The sequence below is a fragment of the Gopherus flavomarginatus genome, chromosome 12 (assembly GCF_025201925.1).
Source record: "Gopherus flavomarginatus isolate rGopFla2 chromosome 12, rGopFla2.mat.asm, whole genome shotgun sequence".
Taxonomy (NCBI): Eukaryota; Metazoa; Chordata; order Testudines; family Testudinidae; genus Gopherus; species Gopherus flavomarginatus.
In genome coordinates this window covers 2,768,459-2,786,756 of record NC_066628.1, presented here as the reverse complement: position 1 = coordinate 2,786,756, position 18,298 = coordinate 2,768,459, and the positions used below count along the sequence as shown (strand labels likewise).

At 64.5% G+C, this 18,298-nt stretch overlaps 2 protein-coding genes across 2 annotated transcripts; one reads left to right on the top strand and one right to left on the bottom strand.

Moving 5' to 3' along the window:
- Nucleotides 1–461: 461 nt before the first annotated feature.
- Nucleotides 462–6,764, bottom strand: LOC127032926 (TNF receptor-associated factor 1-like). Its single transcript, XM_050920573.1, has 7 exons — nucleotides 6,684–6,764; nucleotides 4,789–5,024; nucleotides 3,785–3,854; nucleotides 2,978–3,259; nucleotides 2,137–2,314; nucleotides 1,083–1,231; nucleotides 462–976 (listed from the first exon to the last, which is right to left on the bottom strand). Exons 2-7 carry the CDS (start codon nucleotides 5,001–5,003, stop codon nucleotides 755–757), a joined length of 1,116 nt encoding a protein of 371 aa, XP_050776530.1. The 5' UTR covers nucleotides 5,004–5,024; nucleotides 6,684–6,764; the 3' UTR covers nucleotides 462–754.
- A 2,843-nt stretch (nucleotides 6,765–9,607) lies between these two features.
- On the top strand, nucleotides 9,608–15,854 carry MPIG6B (megakaryocyte and platelet inhibitory receptor G6b). Its single transcript, XM_050920574.1, has 7 exons — nucleotides 9,608–9,725; nucleotides 10,932–11,255; nucleotides 11,452–11,793; nucleotides 12,623–12,743; nucleotides 13,312–13,358; nucleotides 14,648–14,724; nucleotides 15,418–15,854. The coding sequence occupies exons 1-7, from the start codon at nucleotides 9,659–9,661 to the stop codon at nucleotides 15,532–15,534; spliced, it is 1,095 nt and encodes a 364-aa protein (XP_050776531.1). The 5' UTR covers nucleotides 9,608–9,658; the 3' UTR covers nucleotides 15,535–15,854.
- Nucleotides 15,855–18,298: the final 2,444 nt, after the last annotated feature.

Below are 18,298 nucleotides of genomic sequence, written 5' to 3'. Positions count from 1 at the left end.
TAATCAGACTCCCGAAAAGCCCAGAGCTGCTTGGCACATTGCTGCTGAGGTCGCGTTCAGTGTGATTTTGTGTAGGGTCTACAAAAATAAGAGCTGGTCAACAAACCCCCCAGGAACGGCTGTGCAGCTGGTCTCTGAGGTGTGGGGGGAATTGCAGGCACTGAAGGCGAGCTCCATACTGTGGGAGGGGGGGCTTTGTGTTTATGGGGCTCTGTGGGGGGGATCTCCCCATAGCTGACCCTCCCTGTGTGAGGGAGACCTTAGGTGGGGGCCACCAGCTGGAGGATCATCCTATATCGCCCTTCACTGTCAGAACAGCTGCCAAGGTGGCTGCCACAACAGCCCCCATGGTCAGCCATCTTGGACGACACTTAAGGGTCTCCCTCCACCTTCGTCTCTTCCAAGATGGCTGCCCCAAGGGCTCATCCTCCATTAATCGCGGCCACTGTCTTGGACTATTCATGGGTGGCCATATTGGAAGAGACTTCAGGGTCATCTTGTCTTGAAAACCTCTTCCATGGTGGTTACCAAGAAGGGTCAACCTCCACTTTTCATGGCCAGCTTCTTAGATGAAGCCATCGGAGGGGAAGCGAAGTCTTGGTGGCCATCTGGGGCGAAGGCTTGGCAGGGGAGAGGCGGTGTGGGCAGCCATCTTGAAAGACGCCAACCCAGGAGTCCAAGCTGTCGGCTATGTCTCTAGGCCCGAGTGAGGCCCAAGCCCCAGTCCCGTGAGCCGCAGGCGAACTGCCCCACCCTAGAGGTTGGTGTCGCCGATCAGGACCTTGAAGGCTAAGGTGTCCTCGTGGATGTAGGTGGCTTCCGGGGCGTGGAGCTGGCACAGGGGGAAGAATTCAGGGACGCCGCTGGCTATGTTACAGTTGCTCACAGGCCGCTGGAAGGAAGAGGAGGCTTCCGACGGTCGGAAAGAGCTCGAGACGTGACGCTCGCCGACTTGATCCAGGAGCGTGAAGGTGACCTGGGGAGCAGATTGAAAGGATTAAAGGTCGTTAGAGGTCTGTGGGGCCAGGTGGGAGCCAGCGCCCCCTAGAGGGGAAAGACCCCGTGTCCCATGCCCCTCTCACCTTGTGATGGAAAGGCCATTTGAGCCAGCAATCGTATTCGCCCCTCAACAGCACCAAGAAGAGGGAGATGTGTGTCCCGGCCCCGGTGCCGTCCCCGTTGAGGTAAACCTTGAGGCAGAGTTTGTAGCCGTAGCGGCCGGTGTAAAAGGCTGACGGAGGTAGAGAGAGAGAGATGACTGATATCTGCCTCTCCCACTGACAAACACGTGTGCCTGTGGAACTGCCTGCCCCATGATATTACCACACCAAGCTATTTCACAGGAAACGATTGCGTGGTGGGGGAATTTCTGCTTCCCTCCCCCGTGTTCCACCAAGTGCACTGACCTGGGGACAGTGTTAACCTGTGGGACTCCAGGCCCCATGCCGTTATGGCAAGGGCTATTCCAAGCTGACACATACATCACAGGAGAGTCATTACTTCCCACCCCTGTTGCCTGGTTGTCTGCTGTAGAGCTAATGACTTTGAATAGTGTTCACCTGTGGAACTCCGTCACTAGATTTCACCATGCCCAAAGTGTTCCGGGGGATAATGCCCATTGAGGTGCATTATGTGGGATTTATGCTATACTCTGCCCACTGTTAGCCTCTGGAACCCCCCACAACAGGAAATCATTGTGCTGAGGACATTCCAGTTGTGGGGCTTTGCTGTCTGGTGAGGGGTATTATAGGGTCACAGTCCTCAACATGGCCATCTGGTCTTGGTGTTTTGCCTGCAGGACTGTCTGCTATTGGATCTTTATGTATCTAAAATATTCCCAGAAGGCATGTTGCCTCCATGGAGAGCATTGCAGGGGATTTCTGAACATCGTCCGCTGTTTTCCTTGCTGTAGGCTGGTATTAACCTATGGAACTCCCCGCTGCTGGATATTAGCACAGCAGGATATCCTCCATGGTGCTGCATCCCTGTTGAGTTGCATTATGGGGGATGTGCTACCTCTTGCACTGACCCACACATGGTCTTGGGCTGGGGAACTCTCTGCCACATGCTATTGCTGTAGCCAAGGTGGGGTGCATGCTGGGGGATTTCCTTCTGCTCCCCGGCGATGGCACTCACGGGGAGAGGTGAGGGCCGGTGTCTGTCTGGAAAGGGCTTGCTGCATCTTTCGCCCGATGTCAGGGAGCCTCCAGAGAAATTGCCCGTTGTAGGAGGTCTGCTCCAGGGCCTCGACCCGGGCCCCCAGGTTGCTGATCATCACGTCCTTGAGGGCCAGGAGCGTGTCCTGCTGGGCCACCTGGAAGGAAGGGGATGGAGAAGTTGGCGGGAGTTGAGTTCTGGGGTCAAGTCGGTGGCTGGGATGCTCATGGGTGGGGCGCAATATACCACAAGGGAGGAGACAGGACAATGTGGCTAAGGTCATGGGTCAAATGTCAAACGTGAGGTCATGGGTCAAGGTTCAGGCCTCACGGGCCCATGGTAAACCATGGGGGAACAGGTGCAAGGTGGTAGCCAATAGGGGGCGTTGTAGGGCTACTCTGAAAGGTCTTTGGTCTACTTTTGGACCCTAGATTGAATGGGAGGGGTCAGAGGTCAAAGTTGAGAGCACATGGGCCAACCATGGGTCCAATGCAAGGGGGTCAAAGGTGAGAACTCACAGGTCACCATGAAGTCACAGGTCAACTCTGAAAGCTCTTGGGGCAACCATGGGACCAACCTGAAGGGTCAGAGGTCAAAGTCGAGAGCAGTGGGGTCATAGGTCAACCCTGAAAGCTCACGGCTAAACCATGGGGGCGGAGGCTGAATCTGAGAGCTCATGACACACATGTCAAATCCTTGGTCCAAACTGGGGTCATAGGTCAACTGGGAGCAGGGGCCAAATGGGAGAGGTCAGAGGTCAACAGTGAGCTGGCCAGGGGGGTTCTGACCCCCCCCCCCCAGCTGTGGGGCGAGCGCTGACCTTCTCCTCCAGGTACAGGATGCGGGCCATGGCTTCCCCCAGGACGTCGGCCGAGCCCCCGTTGGCCGAGCCTCTGGCCCCCTCGCGCCGGCCCATCTCCCGGCTCAGCACCGTCACGATGTTCTGCAAGGTCTTCTGCTGCGCCTCCACCTCGGCCAGCCGCTGGTCCAGCCGCCCCCGGGCCTCCTGCGGCCCCTGCACCACCTCCACCACGAGGCGCCGGTGGGACGGGGCCGGCAGGGACTTGCCCTCCTCCACCATCCCAACCTGCTGATGGCGCACCTGCTAGGAGCGAGAGGAGAGCTGAGCTGAGCCCACGGGCCCCCCCCCAGTCCCGCCGTGGGGCCAGCGCCCCCGGCTGAGCCTCCCGCCCAGCTCCCTGCCCCACAGCGCCCCTGGAAATACTAGTCCCCAGATCTCCATCCGCCTCGTGCTAGGACAGCGCTTTGATGGGGGGACTAGCTTTTGTCTGAGCACTAGCGCCACGTGTCCGTCCGCCTGCCCGCGGACTTACCCGCATGTGGCAGCTCAGCACCGTATGGCCAAGAAACCAGCTCCTCTGGGGACAGGGGGCGGGGAGTGTCCAGGGGAGGCCAAGCCCCAGGAGTGGGGTCGGGGGAATGGTTAGGGGGCTCCAAGGTGCCCCCTAGAGGGGAAAGGCCCCATTCCCTGCCCCCCTGAGCCAGCCAGTCCCTGCCTTGGGGCCAGGTGGGAGCTGGTGCCCCAGCCCCCACCCCCTGAACCAGGCTGGGGAGATGGGGCGCGGCTGGGGTTGAATTTGGAATCATCCCCCCCAGACTGACATACTCGGTCCAGGTCGTTGAGCAGCTGCTTTCCCTGGTCCTCCAAACACTGAAGACAGGACAGGATCCCGGCCCTGCAAAGCCCAGGAGAGAAAAGGTGTGAGGGTATCAGCACTGCCTGGCACGGGAGAGCACCTCCTCCTGCCCCCCACAGCCCAGCCCCCCTGCTGCCCCCCTGCCCCTTACCCTGCTACCCGCTCCCCACAGCCCAGCCCCCTGGTGCCTCCTGCCCCTTACCCTGCTACCCGCTACCCACAGCCCAGCATCCCCTGGTGCCCCCTTGCCCCTTACCCTGCTACCCGCTCCCTACAGCCCAGCACCCCCTGGTGCCTCCCGCCCCGCTCCCTGCTAACCACTCCCCACAGCCCAGCATCCCCTGCTGCCCCCCTGCCCCTTACCCTGCTACCCGCACCCTACAGCCCAGCATCCCCTGCTGCCCCCCTGCCCCTTACCCTGCTACCCGCTCCCCACAGCCCAGCACCCCCTGGTGCCTCCCGCCCCACTCCCTGCTACCCACTCCCCACAGCCCAGCATCCCCTGCTGCCCCCCTGCCCCTTACCCTGCTACCTACTCCCCACAGCCCAGCATCCCCTGCTGCCCCCCTGCCCCTTACCCTGCTACCCGCTCCCTACAGCCCAGCACCCCCTGGTGCCTCCCACCCCGCTCCCTGCTGCCCCCCAGCAGCCTGTCACTCCCTGCTGTCCCCCTGCCCCTTACCCTGCTGCCCCCACTCTGCGCCCTGCAGCCCAGTACGCCCTGGTGCCCCCCAGCAGCGCGGCGCCACCTGCTGCCCCCACTCTTCTCCCTGCAGCCCAGCACCCCCTGCTGCCCCCCAGCAGCCCGGCGCTCCCTGCTGTCCCCCTGCCCCTTACCCTGCTGCCCCCACTCTTCGCCCTGCAGCCCAGTACGCCCTGGTGCCCCCCAGCAGCCCGGCACCCCCTGGTGCCCCCCAGCAGCGCGGCGCCCCCTGCTGCCCCCCTCCGTTCCCTGCCGCCCAGCGCCCCCTACCTGCTCGAGTCTCGCTCGCACTCTTTGCAGACGTGGTGCCCACAGCCCCTCCTGTGCCCCTGCTCCGCGAGCTGCTCGCACCAATCGCACCGGGATCCCCCCTCAGAGGGGCCCGGCGCCCCCCCCAGGGACCCCTCCGGCTCCCCCTGCTGGGTGGGGCTGGGAGCCGAGAGCAGCTTGGCGCTGCCCCAGGGGCTGAAGATTATTGAGCTCATCTCGGTGGGGGGAGGGGATGCCTGCGGGGAGAAAGAGCCAGACAGGAAAGGGTTAAAAGGTGTTGATTGGCTGAGAGCCGGCACGCCCTCCCTCCCTGAGGGGTAGCTCAGTGGTTTGAGCATTGATCTGCTAAACCCAGGGTTGTGAGTTCAATCCTTGAGGGGGCCATTTAAGGACCTGGGCCAAATAATGGGGGGGAGGGATAGCTCAGGGGTTTGAGCATTGGCCTACTAAACCCAGGGTTGTGAGTTCAATCCCTGAGGGGGCCATTAAGGGAACTGGGTTAAAAATCTGGGGATTGGTCCTGCTTGGAGCAGGGGGTTGGACTAGATGACCTCCTGAGGTCCCTTCCAACCCTAATAGTCTATGATTCTATGATTCCCCTGCTCAGAGCTGATTGGCTGAGAGGAAGTGATCTATTCCATGCCGAGCTCTGATTGGCTGGGAGTGGGTGTGTCCCATTCCCTGAGTCTGATTGGCCAGGGGGCAGTGGTATATCCCACTCCCGGAGCTGACTGGCTAGGAGCGGTGCTATTTCCCATTCCCCAGGCTCTGATTGGCTCAGAGACAAAGACGTCTAACATTTAACTCTGTTCCTCTGCTGATTGGCTGAAAACCAGGGTCTAGACCCTCCTCCGCGCTCTGATTGGCTGAGAGACTGGAACTTTTCCTGTCCATTCATTCAATCCCGGGTGCACGAGGCCCGAGTACCGCTGGGGAATCCCCCCGGGGACGTTCCCGGAGAGACCCGCGGGGATCCCCCGCCCCCGCCTGGGCCTTCCCATTGGGGGCGCCCCCCCAGCCGTGCCCCCACCCTCCCCCAGCCAGCCCCACAGATCCCCCCTCCCCACCCCACCTGCCAGCCTCAGACCCCCACATCCGCCCCCTCGGCCCCACAGATCCCCCCTCCCCACCCCACCTGCCAGCCCCAGACCCACGCATCCGCCCCCTCGGCCCCACAGATCCCCCCTCCCCACCATCCACCCCACCTGTCATCCTCTCCCCCCTGCCAGCCCCAGACCCTCCCATCCCCCCCCCCCCGGCCCCACAGATCTCCCCTCCCCACCATCCACCCCACCTGTCCTCCTCTCCCCTCTGCCAGCCCCAGACCCTCCCATCCCCCCCGGCCCCACAGATCCCCCCTTCCCCACCATTCACCCCACCTGTCCCCCTCTCCCCCCTGCCAGCCCCAGACCCTCCCATCCCCCCACCGGCCCCACAGATCCCCCCCTCCCCACCCCACCTGCCAGCCTCAGACCCCCCCATCCGCCCCCTCGGCCCCACAGATCCCCCCTCCCCACCCCACCTGCCAGCCTCAGACCCCCCCATCCGCCCCCTCGGCCCCACAGATCCCCCCTCCCCACCATCCACCCCACCTGTCCCCCTCTCCCCCCTGCCAGCCCCAGACCCTCCCATCCCCCCCCGGCCCCACAGATCCCCCCTCCCCACCATCCACCCCATCCGTCCCCCTCTCTCCCCCCCTGCCAGCCCTGAACCCCCCGGCCCCACAGGTCTCCCCACACTCCCGCCCCACAGACCCCCCATCCTTCCCCCCTCCCTCCAGCCAGACCCACAGACCCCCTCATCCTCACCCTCCCGCCCACAGACCCCCCATTCGTCCCCCTCCCCCCAGCCAGCCCCACAGACCCCCCTCCGGCCAGCCCCGTCTCCCCGCTCACCTTCTGCCCATCCAGCCCCCCAGGTTCCGGCCCGGCCCCGGGGTCGCTCACCGCCCGATCCAGCCCGCCCGTGTGTCTGGGGCCCCGGCCGCGTCCGTCTGGCTGAGCCCCGCGCCGGCCCGGGGACCCCCCGCCGCGAGCCCCGCCCCCAGTGACGTACCGGCCGCGCTCGGAAATTTCCTACCCCCCCGCAGGGAATTCCAGTGACGTCACCAGGAGCCCCCAGGGACATGCACCCCCCGCCAGCCGGGAAAAGGAGCCCTCGGGTGTGTGTATCCCCCTGCCGGGCCTGTGTGTGTGTGTGTATGTCCCTGCTGGGCCTGTGTGTGTGTGTGTGTGTGTGTGTGTGTATCCCCCTGCCGGGCCTGTGTGTGGGTGTCCCCCTGCCAGCTCCGTGTGTATGTGTGTGTGTGTCCCTGCCGGGCCTGTGTGTGTGTGTGTGTGTATTTCCCTGCCGGGCCTGTGTGTGTGTGTGTGTGTATGTGTGTGTCCCTGCCGGGCCTGTGTGTGTGTGTGTGTGTGTGTGTGTATGTCCCTGCTGGGCCTATGTGTGTGTGTGTGTGTATGTGTGTGTGTATCCCCCTGCCGGGCGTCTGTGTATGTGTGTGTCCGTCCCTGCTGGCTCCGTGTGTGTGTGTGTGTCCCTGCCAGGCCTGTGTGTGTGTGTGTGTGTGTGTGTGTGTGTGTGTGTGTGTGTGTGTGTCCCTGCTGGGCCTCTGTGTGTGTGTGTGTGTGTCCCTGCCAGCTCCGTGTGTATGTGTGTGTGTGTGTGTGTGTGTGTGTCCCCCTGCTGGGCCTGTGTGTGTGTGTTTGTGTGTGTCCCTGCCGGGCCTCTGTGTGAGTGTGTGTGTGTGTATCCACCTGCTGGGCCTGTGTGTGTGTGTGTGCGCGTGCCTGCCGGCTCCGTGTGTGTGTGTGTGTGTGTGTGTGTGTGTGTCTCTCTCTCTCTCTCTGCCAGGTCTGTGTGTGTGTTGTGTGTGTCCCTGCCGGGCGTGTGTGTGTGTGTACGTACGTACGTACCTGCCGGCTCCGTGTGTGAGTCTGTCTGTCCCTGCCCGGTCTGTGTGTATGTGTGTGTGTGTGTGTGAGTCAGGGCCGGCACTTCCATTGAGGCGACCTAGGTGGTCTCCGGCGCCAGGATTCGGGAGGGCGGCAGGCGGCTCCGGTGGGCTCCCGCAGGCGTCCCTGTGGCCTGTCCGCTGGTCCCGCGGCCCCGGTGCAGCATCCACAGGGACGCCTGGGGCAGGTCCACCGGAGCCGCGGGACCGGCGAGCCGGCCCTGCGCCTAGGGCGCCAAACCCCTGGCGCTGCTCCTGCCGAGACTGTCCCTGCTGGCGCTGGGTTTGGGGGGAACCAGGGCGCAGGCTCCTGCCTGTCGGACTTCAGCCCCCACCCCAGCGTCTGCCTGAACCAGAACCGGCCAGAGCAAAGACGTGGGGCGGGGGGAACGCACCTAGACCCCCCCCGCACCAGGGTGGCCGGTGGAGTCACCTCCGCTAGCTCCGGGTTGGAGAGCAGAGAACCGCACCGGACTGTGGGGCCGGGAGAGCCGGGACCCACGGCGACCCGGGACTCTCAACAGCCCCAGCTCTGCCCGCGCCCGGCTCGGCGGGGATCCGCCCGGGTCTAGCGATGGATCCGTGACTGAACCCGAACTGCTGCGGCTGGGGGGCGGCAGTGTGAGCTCCCTGGTAAACCCCCCAGAGCCAAGCGCCAGCAGCTCCTGCAGCCCGGCCTGAGGAAAACCCCGCAGCCACCAGCGCACCCACAACCCAGCCCAGCGTTCGCCCTCCAGCCCGAGTCAGGGCTCTGCGCCGGGAGCCAAACTCTGCGCCTGGTTCCCTGGGACTCCCTCATCTCCTGCCTGGTCGGGCTGGGGGCTCTGCCTGGCTCCTGCCCTCAGCTGCCAGCCTCACCTGGACCCCCGACCAGTTCTAGCCCCGTGGAGTGGGTGAGACCCCCCCACCGCTCTGTTTTCTTCTCTACCTCAGGTATTAAGAGTGTCACTGCGCTGCTGGTTTAGGCTCCGTGTGTGGTTAGCACTGGTATTCAATAAATCACTTCTATGGTTAAGCTGCCTGTGGCTCTCTTTGTCTGGTACTCTTTTGTGTCTTTAGCTTCCCTTTTCACTCTGCAGCAGCGCTCCTCTTACCTGAGCTACAAAAATCCTGGGGGGTTTGCTCAGCCACGGGGTTCCTGCCCATACAGGTGGGAGGTGAGAGTGGGGACAGGGAGGTGCTGAACCTGGGACATACGAGAGGGGCAGCCAGGAAGTGCTGACTGACCTGGCGCGCTCAGACTTGCTCTGTGTGTGTGTGTGTGTGTAGGGGGGATGGTTAATTCCTCACAAGCAGCCCCGCAATGGCTGGTCTGTGGGGCTGTGGCCCCCTGGCACTTAACTGATCAGTGTGGGGCCGGGGTAGACAGACAGCACAGGCCCCGGGGGCAAAGCCCTGGGGCCATGGGGAGTCTTGACTGCCCCCTGCCCCCCGCGGCCCAGTCCCTAGCGCCGCCATGGGGAGCCCTGACTGCCTGGGGACAGCGCCCCCTGCTGCCCCCCCTCGCTCCCTGCAGCCCAGCCCCTAGCACCGCCCTGGGGCCATGGGGAGCCCTGACTGCCCGGGGACAGCGCCCCTCGCTGCCCCCCCTCACTCCCTGCAGCCCAGCCCCTAGCGCCGCCCTGGGGCAATGGGGAGCCCTGACTGCCCGGGCAGACCCCCTGTTGCCCCCACCCCCTGCAGCCCAGCCCCTAGCGCTGCCCTGGGGGCTTGGGGAGCCCTGACTGCCCGGGCAGAGCCCCTGCTGCCCCCACCCCCTGCTGCCCTCCCCGAGTGCCAGAGCGGAAGGGTTACAGCTGCCCGAGCTCTGTGGGTTTCCTGATTTCTTCACAACCTCCTTCCTCTTCCCCTCAGCGCCTGGGAGCAAGGCCCTTCCCCAGAGACAGATGCCCCAGATCATTCCCCCCCAGCTCCACCATGCGCCCCCAGCTCCTGCCCCTGGCCCTCGCCCTCCTGGCAGCGGTGCCCCTGAGGGCTCAGGCAGGTAAGGAGCCAACCCGGCTGTTGGGCTTGGCCTCTCTCGCGAAGTGGGGTGGAGTGGGGCCAGGGCTGGGCTTGGCCGGGGCCTGCAGCGAACTGGGCGGGAGGCTCTGGGCTTGTCCCAGGGCAGAGGGGTCCCTGTATAAACCGCTGCCCCACCCCAGAGGTGGCTGCATCTCTACACGGGGGAGGGGTCCCTCTATAACCAGCCACCTCACCCCAAAGGTGGCTGCATCTCTACACGAGGGAGGTTTCTCTGGATCCCCAGACTTGCCAGTGGTTCTTCCCAGACACGAGTGGCCGGCTGGCCACCTCCCCAGGGCACGGCCAGGCCTGACCTGGCTTGCAGAGGGGCTGGGGGGGAGGGGGGAGCAGAGCAGGTGCCCATGACCCACCGGGCATAACATGTCTCGGAGCGGCTGAACTGGGACTTGCTCACACCCGGGCGCGAAGCGGGGCCCAGACACCGGCAGGGCCGCGCTGCAGCGGAAGCCAGGGGCTGCATTTGCCGGGGGCTGGGGCATCCACACTGGTTTGTAACCCCCAGCCGGGCTCCGGTGTCTCCGTGATGTCTGGCCGCCCGTGCCCCAGACACCCTGGCCGCCCTCGCAGGAGGTGGGGGCAGGGCAGGGAAAGGTGACTGGCGCCCCCCCACGCCCCCGCCATCACGAGCCCAGCCGGGCAGCGTCCACACTGCAACGCAACGGGCCACGGATCCTGGCTTGACTCCGGCTCGGCCCCTCCGTCCCCAGGACACTGGTGTCGCCTGATGCGGGTGCAGCCGGCCCCTTGGCGGCACGGCCGGGGCACCTGCAGGCCAGGCCCTGGCATGAGGCAGCCCGAGCGACGGGAGCCGGCTGCTGGGGGCCGTGTACCGTGATGCCCGCGGGTGGCTTGTCCTGCCAGCAGCCTGGCGCGCCCCTCAGGGCCAGCCGCAGGGCCGCAGCCAGGAGCTGTTAGCGGCCTCGCCCGGCCCCAGTGGATAAATCCTGCCAGGGCGAGGGGCTGAGGGCCGGGGGCTTTGGTCAGGGGTTACTGGTACCGAACGGCGACCCTTGTGCTCGTTAGCAAGGAGGGGCTCTTAGCATCACAGGGGGATCCCTGTATACGGGCCCCACCCCAGAGGTGGCTGCAGCTCAGTGCCAGGCAAGGGGTCCCCATCTCTCCAGGGCTCCATCAGGCAGGACTCATCCGGCTCTGGTGTTCACAGGCTCAGAGGTGACGACAGAAGCCGGCTCGACTGTGAGACTCTCCTGCAACCTGAAGGGGCCGAGCCTGAGCTGGCGGTGGGTCCCGCGGTACCCGCGCTGCGCTGGTGTCAGCAGTGGGATACAGACAATTTACACAGCGACGGCGACTGGGGCACACGACACCCCGGAGGGGAGATTTCAGGAGCGGCTGCATCCCCCAATGGGTCAGGGCACCCGACTCTTCCTCCTCAAACTCCAAACCCTCCACATGAATGACTCGGGGGCCTTCATCTGTGCCAGCCCCAGCCAGGCCGCCCCGCCGATCTCCGTGACCGTCATGCCAGGTAACAGCACTGCCGCGGGGCCGGGAACCAGGACGCCTGGGTTCTCTCCCTGGCTCTGGGAAGGGGAGGGAGGGGTTAAGGATTTTGATGGGCGGGGGGGCTATAGCCTGGGGCAGGGGTGGGGAGGGGCGTGACACGCAGCCAGCAGAGGGTGGGTTTCTAACTGAATCCATCACTTTCGGCTCTGCCCCCACAGGCTGCCCGGCCGGGTTGGCCATTGCCGCGGCCCCCCAGGAGCCGGTCGTGGAGGGAGCGTCTGTGTCCCTCTCCTGTACCCCGTGTGGGGCGCAGGGACCCACCTCGTCCCCAGCAGGGGGCGCCACGTGGCTGCTCAATGGAAAGCCGCCACCAGACTCCACAGCCCTTCGCATCCTGAGGTCCAACACGCTGACGATAAAGGGTTTCTCCAGCCGGTTCGAGGGTCTGTGGACCTGCCACCTGCCTGGGGATCCCTCTCGGTCTGGGGGCTACTGCCTGGAGCGCGACCTAGGGGCGCACAGGACCCAGGAGAGCCCCTCACCCGGCCCCAATAGTCCAGGTGTGTGGGTCTCCCCAGGCCCTGCGCCCCCCTCACGTTTCCGCCCGATTCCAGCTCAGCTGGGGGTGCAGGCGACCGGCCCAGAGGGGCAGAAATTAAAAGCTCCAGCCCTGGGTGAAGCTGTTCCCCATGGCTGTTCCCCAGCTCCCACCCAGAGGTGGCTGCACTTCAGCACTGGGCGAGGGATCCCTGTATAACTAGCCCCCGCGCCCCACCCCAGCCTAGGCACTGACTCCGTGGGTGCTCCGGGGCTGGAGCACCCACAGGGAAAAATTAGTGGGTGCTCCCGCACTCACCGGCAGCCAAGCTCCTCCCTCCTCACCTCCTTCTCCCCACCCCCAGCGCGCCGCGTCCCCCTCCTCCCCCTCCCTCCCAGCGCTTCCTGGCGCTAGCAGCTGTTTGGCAGCAATTAGGGACTTTCCCTGCTCTGGAGGAAGCGGAGAAGAGACGGGGCAGGGCGGGGACTTGGGGGAGGGGGTGGAATGGGGCTGGGGTGACGGTGGGGCAGGAGCGGGGCCATGGGCGGAGGGGGCTGTCGAGCTCCCACCAGGAACTAGAGACGTCGGTGCCGAAGCACCCCAGAGGTGCCGCATCTGAGCTCCAGGTGAGGGGGTCCCTGTGTAACCAGCCCCGCGCCCCGCCCCAGAGGTGCCGCATCCGAGCTCCAGGTGAGGGGGTCCCTGTGTAACCAGCCCCGTGTCCCGCCCCAGAGGTGCCGCATCTGAGCTCCAGGTGAAGGGGTCCCTGTGTAACCAGCCCCGCGCCCCGCCCCAGAGGTGGCCGCATCTCAGCGCCGGGTGAGTGATCCCAGCCCCCATTCTTTCCCCAGGCCCCAGGCCCACTCCGCTCCTGCCTCTGGTTGGGGGCTGCGTGGGGGCCGCTCTGGGCCTGGTCCTCGTGGGCACCGTCGCTGTTATTTGCCGTAGGAGGCGCCGGGCCAGGGATGCCAGGTACGGTGGGGGGCGGTGCGGTGCTGGGGGCTGTACGATCCTGGGGGGCAGGGGAGGTAGGTGGAATTAGTCCATGGGGGGGTGATGGATTGGGGCACCAATAGGGGGAGATTCCATGCGGGGGGCAGGATGGGGAGGGAGTCGGGGGGATCCCATGGGGGCTAATGGGGCTACAGGGAGAAATATTTCTATAGGGGATAGGGGGTGATTGGGGAATGAAGGGTGGGGTGTCCTATAGGGGCCGGTAGATACAGGACAGCCTAGTCTATAGGGAAGGGGCCCAGGATGGGAGCTATAGAGTATGCTGTTCTATAGGGACTGGGAGAGGCAGACACAGAGCTCTGTACCCTGGGTGGGTATAGACCCTATAGGGGTGCTGGGGAAGGGATAGCAGGAGAATTCGTCTATAGGGGCCTGAAATGTGTCCGAGGCAGTGGGGCAGCCTGGGAGGCCGTAGGGCAGGGGATTCTCTAGGGGGCGAGGCCACTGGCCGCTATAGGGGGTTATTCCATAGGGGCCGGGCCTGGCCCAGGCGTTTCCCTGCCTTTAACTGTGTCCCGCCCCCCAGCGTGACTCCCATGTTGACGGAAATGGACAGAAAATCGGAGCAGGCAGGTGAGCACCGGGGGGGGGGGGGGGGATGGGGCAGGGACCTGTCCCCTCTAGGGGGTGCTACTCCCCGGGGGAATGCCCGGGACCTGCTCCCCACGGAGCTGGGCAGGATCTGGGCGACCCTCCTCGCTCGGAGCGACTGTCCCCAGCTTCCACCTCCCTGGGGCTGACCCCGAAGCATCCAGCCTCCCCCACTCCACCCGGGGTGGGGCCCTGGGGGGGCCAGGGCCGAGCTGGGCTGTTCTTGCTGGGGGTTGTGAGTGCTGAGTGGGGGGTTGGCCTGGGAGGAGGGGCTGCATTGGGGGAGGGGAGACTGGCTGGGGGGAGAGTCACTGAGCAGGTAACGGGAGACCCCAGGACGGGGTTAGGGGCCAGGTGACCCCTCTGCCCGAGAAGCTGAACAAAGGCTGGGGGAGGAGACGCTGGGGGAGAGAGGGTTGTCAGGAGGTGGCTGGTGTCGTGGAGGGAAGCCCAGAGGGGGCTCTGATCCCCCAATGGGTCTGCGGTGCCCCTGGGACCCCAAGATCGACCTAATTGGGGAGGATCCTGTTGTCTGTGCCTGCAAGATCTGTCTTGGACTGTGTTCCTGGCGTCTAAATAAACCTGCTGCTTTACTGGCTGGCTGAGAGTCCTGGGGAATCGCAGGAATGGGGGGTGCAGGGCCCGGACTCCCCCACACTCCGTCACAGGGCCCTGCCCCCCAGCTCCGCAGCCAGACGTGACTCAGCCAGCCGGGGACACAGCAGGTGTCTCAGTCGGCAGGATCAGGGCGCAGGGCAGAGCCTGTTAGCACAGAAATCAGGGACTTTCAGCCAAGTCCATCTTGGGGAGTCCTGGGCCAGACGCCATGGACTCCCCCCTCCAGCCCCCCCACGCAGACCCCCAGCTTCCAGCCACCCCACCTCCGACACCCCCCTTTGCCCCTCTTCCTTCTCTCGCTTCCTGGGCCAAAGGTGTCACCGGTTCGCACCCCTGTCCTGGGTCCCAAGTCACACAGGGGCAAACAGCCTCACCTGCCCCAGCCAAACTCACACCCCCAAGTCCCACCCCCAAAGTATCGGTGCAGCACACAGGGAAACTGAGGCACACACAGTGTTACGCTAGGACAGGAAGATTCACATGCAACATAACATGTGAATAACCCCCCCCCTTTGTCACACTCCCACCCAGCCCCAGGGCAGGGACTGGGGCAGGGGCCTGTCCCCTCTAGGGGGTGTCGGCTCCCATCCAGGGCGGTTGGGTGGCCCAAACCCTGACCTCCGTCACCTTTCGCTGTCTCTCCCCATTCCCAGCGGAGCAGCCCGGCCCCACAGCGCCTGGCGGAGCCGAGCAGAAGCCGCCGTCCTCCGCCCCCCACCCTGATGGCGAGGTGACTCCCCCAGCAGTCAGGGCGGGGGACTAGGAAGGGGGCTCTGGGCTCAGGGGAGCAGGCTGGGGCCCTGGCAGGGGGCGGGGGCTGAACAGGGAGTGCTGGGCAGCAGGCAGTGGGGTGCGATCTTGGCAGGGGCCTGCAGGGGGCGCTGGGCTGGGGGAGCGGAGTGGGGGCTCAGCAGGGGGGTGCTGGGTGGGGGCAGCAGGGGAAGCGGGGTGAGGGCTCGGCAGGGGGCGGGGGCTGAGCAGGGGGTGCTGGACGGGGGCAGTGGGGGGGTCTCAGCAGGGGGCACTGGGCTGGGGGAGCGAGGTGGGGGCTCGGTCAGCGCTGGGAGGGGGGCTGAGCAGGGGGCGCTGGGCAGGGGGCAGCAGGGGGCGGGAGAAGGGGGGAGCAGAGTGAGGGCTCAGCAGAGGGGCAGCAGGGGTCGGGGGAATGGGGGGGAGCGGAGTGGGGCTCAGCAGAGGGGCAGCAGGGGGCGGGGGAATGGGGGGGAGCGGAGTGGGGGCTCAGCAGGGGCCGGGGGGGCAAGGCTGAGCAGGGGTCTCTCCCCTGGCAGTCAGGGCTGGCTCCGATGCGACCCCAGCGGGCACTGTGCTGCAGGCGCTCACTGGGGGGTGCTCTGCCATCAGCTCGCCCCCCGGGGCCGTAACCCCCCCCCAACGCCCGCTCTGTCCTGCCTGGTCTCCGCAGGGCCCCGAGGGGATCTCGTACAGCACCCTGCACTTCCAGGGACCCTGTGAGGCAGGGGCCAGGACGGAAACTGGCCCGGCCACCATCTACTCTGAACTGGCCCCTGGCCACGGCTGACGCGGCTGGCGAGCGTGGGCACGTCTGGGGCACGGCCAGGCCCCAGCTCAGGCAAAGACACCCCCTTCCCTGGAGCCTCCCAGCCCCATGCGATTAGGGTGGGGAGGAGACTAGGTTGACAATATTGTAGGTCCTACATTATGTATTGTAAATAAGTCCAAGAGGGGCACGGCCCCTATGAAGTTTTCTGAGGTTTCAATTGGCAAAAGACAGGAGCAGGGGCCCCCTCTCTGTTCCTGCCCCCTGAGACTCATGTCATAGGTCCTACATTGTGTATCATAAACAATGCAAGGTTAAATAAAGTGAGTGTTAGCCACAAATGACATTTTCTATGGCTTGGAACAACAGGAGTGGGGAGGGACGGCATGTGCCGAGGAAACTGGTGCTGATAGGAATCAGTCATGATCCACAAACAAATGGTAGGTCCTACATTATGTATTGTAAACAAATCAAAGCATAAACAAAACGTGCATGAGTTCTCAATAACTTTACCCTCCTTTCTCCGAAGAGGAACCAGTCCCCCCTCCATTACAGTCCACTGAGAACAATATTGTAGGTCCTACACGAACTATTGTAAACAAGATAAACCATAAACAAACAGGATCTATTTTTTGCTGGTCCAAATGGTGGAATACCCTGGGAGATGAGTGGGGATCCTGATCATGGCAACCAGTACCCCCCACCTTCCTGACTGCTGAGAATAATATTGTAGGTCCTACCCTGTGCATTGTACAGAAACCCAAGTGTAAACACAACAGGTACTAGCCCCACAGGACATTTTCTGCTTCTCCAAGTGGCAGTAGCTGAGGGCTCTTACATTATGATGCCCCGAATACAAGATTGTAGTTCCTACATTTTGTATTGTAAACAAAGCAAAGCATCAACAAAAGGGGTTATTTTTGATCGATTGCATCCTCAAAGAGCAGAATGGGGGTGGGGCAGGGGTTGGGTCCAGTGGGGGCAAGGTCCATGGGAACCGGTTCCTCTCTCATCCTGTCTCCTGGGAAAAATAGGGTAGGTCCTACCTTATGTATCACAAGCAAACCAACTGTAAACAACAGAGGTAGGTCGTGCAAAGCACTTTAAGGCGTCTCCAAAGGGGAGGGATTCCCTCAGATCCTGCCCAGGCAGAACCTTGTTATAGGGCCTACATTATGTTTGTAAACAAGCCAAGCTGTACACAAAGTGGGTGTGGGTTGCGCATACAACGTTCACCTTCCCCAGGCAACAGCAGGGGCAAGGCCATTCCCAGCGGGGACCCTAACCGTGGGAACTGGCCATTCTGTACTCCTGCCGGGGGGAATAATAATGTAGGTCCTACATTATGTGTAGTAAATACATGGTCGGTGAACAGACCGGATGGGGGCCCAGAGGGGAGCGTCCGGCGTCTCAGGTGAGTGGAAGGGGATGGGGGTCAGTGCAGTGTGGACGCAGCACCTGGGGAGCGGAGGCTCAGTCCTGCTGGGGCCTGAAAGACAAGAAAGGAGGGAGACGGCGTGTGAGGCACATGGCAGAGAAACGATGGGGCAAGGGGGTGCTGGGTTGCAGGGGGTGGGGCGAGGGCAGCAGGGGGCACTGGGAGCAGGGGGGCAGCAGGGGGTGCTGTGCCCGGACACTCAGGGCTCCCCATTGCCCCAGGGAGCAGGGCAGGGGGCACCCCACAGGGGGCGCTGGGCTGCAGGGGGCAGGGTGGAGGCAGCAGGGGGCGCTGGGAGCAGAGGGGGCTCTCCCTGGGCACTCAGCGCTGCCCCGTTGCCCCATGGAGCAGGGCAGGGGGAGCCCCGCAGGGGGCGCTGGGCTGCAGGGAGGGGGACAGGGGGAGCCCTGCAGGGGGTGGGGGCAGCAGGGGGAGCCCTGCAGGGGGCGCTGGTTTGAAAGGGGGGGTACCTGCTGGCCGGCCGGGCCCGGGTTCTCCAGTGCACGTAGCCGACAGCCCTAAGTCTGGCGCTGAGGAAGAGGAAGGTGAGGCCCCAGCGCACGGCCAGCACCGTCACCCCCCCACCGCTGCCTGGCGCTGAGCCTGCGACCGGACACAGAAACTTGTAGTGGCCACGAACCCGGCGCTGAGATGCAGCCACCTCTGGGGTGGGACACGGGGCTGGTTATACCGGGAACCCCTCGCTGGGCGCTGAGATGCAGCCACCTGTGGGGCGGGACACGGGGCTGGTTATACCGGGAACCCCACGCCAGGCGCTGAGATGCAGCCACCTGGGGCGGGACACGGGGCTGCCACCACAGGGACCCCATGTTACATTTTCCACCACAGGTATGGTGTGGCCTCCAGCGTCCAATCTCAGGGGTCCCAGCCGACCTCCCCCCGTGGCATCCAGGCTCCCCCATCGCTCCCCACCCCAACCCTGGGGTGTCACTGTTCTGTGCGGCTGGTACCCAGCTGCCCCGCCCCAGAGGTGGCCGCATTGACTGTGACAGGGACACACGGCTGAATACGCAGCTGGACTGATGGGAGTGGGGCCAGGTGGGGGGCTCTCCTGGGTCCTGTGAGCCCCCAGGTCGCTCTCCAGGCAGTAGTCCCCAGACCCGGGGGGATCCCCAGGCAGGTGGCAGCTCCACAGACCCCCGAACCGGCTGGAGAAACCCTCTATCGTCAGCGTGTTGGACCTCAGGATGCGAAGGGCTGTGGAGTCTGGTGGCGGCTTTCCATTGAGCAGCCACGTGGCGCCCCCTACTGGGGGTGACGTGGGTCCCTGCGCCCCACATGGGGTACAGGAGAGGGACAGACGCTCCCTCCACGACCGGCTCCTGG

What these genes read in the sequence shown, in the direction of transcription:
- LOC127032926 (XM_050920573.1), bottom strand. Translation starts at nt 5,003, where the DNA reads ATGAGCTCAATAATCTTCAGCCCCTGGGGCAGCGCCAAGCTGCTCTCG. An exon ending in TGCTCAACGACCTGGACCGA is followed by an intron (nt 3,260 to 3,784) that starts GTATGTCAGTCT and finishes CGCTCCTAGCAG; the next exon opens with GTGCGCCATCAGCAGGTTGG. An exon ending in ACCGGCCCTCACCTCTCCCC is followed by an intron (nt 1,232 to 2,136) that starts GTGAGTGCCATC and finishes TACCTCCGTCAG; the next exon opens with CCTTTTACACCGGCCGCTAC.
- MPIG6B (XM_050920574.1), top strand. Translation starts at nt 9,659, where the DNA reads ATGCGCCCCCAGCTCCTGCCCCTGGCCCTCGCCCTCCTGGCAGCGGTG. An exon ending in CGCCGGGCCAGGGATGCCAG is followed by an intron (nt 12,744 to 13,311) that starts GTACGGTGGGGG and finishes CCCGCCCCCCAG; the next exon opens with CGTGACTCCCATGTTGACGG. An exon ending in CAGAAAATCGGAGCAGGCAG is followed by an intron (nt 13,359 to 14,647) that starts GTGAGCACCGGG and finishes CCCCATTCCCAG; the next exon opens with CGGAGCAGCCCGGCCCCACA.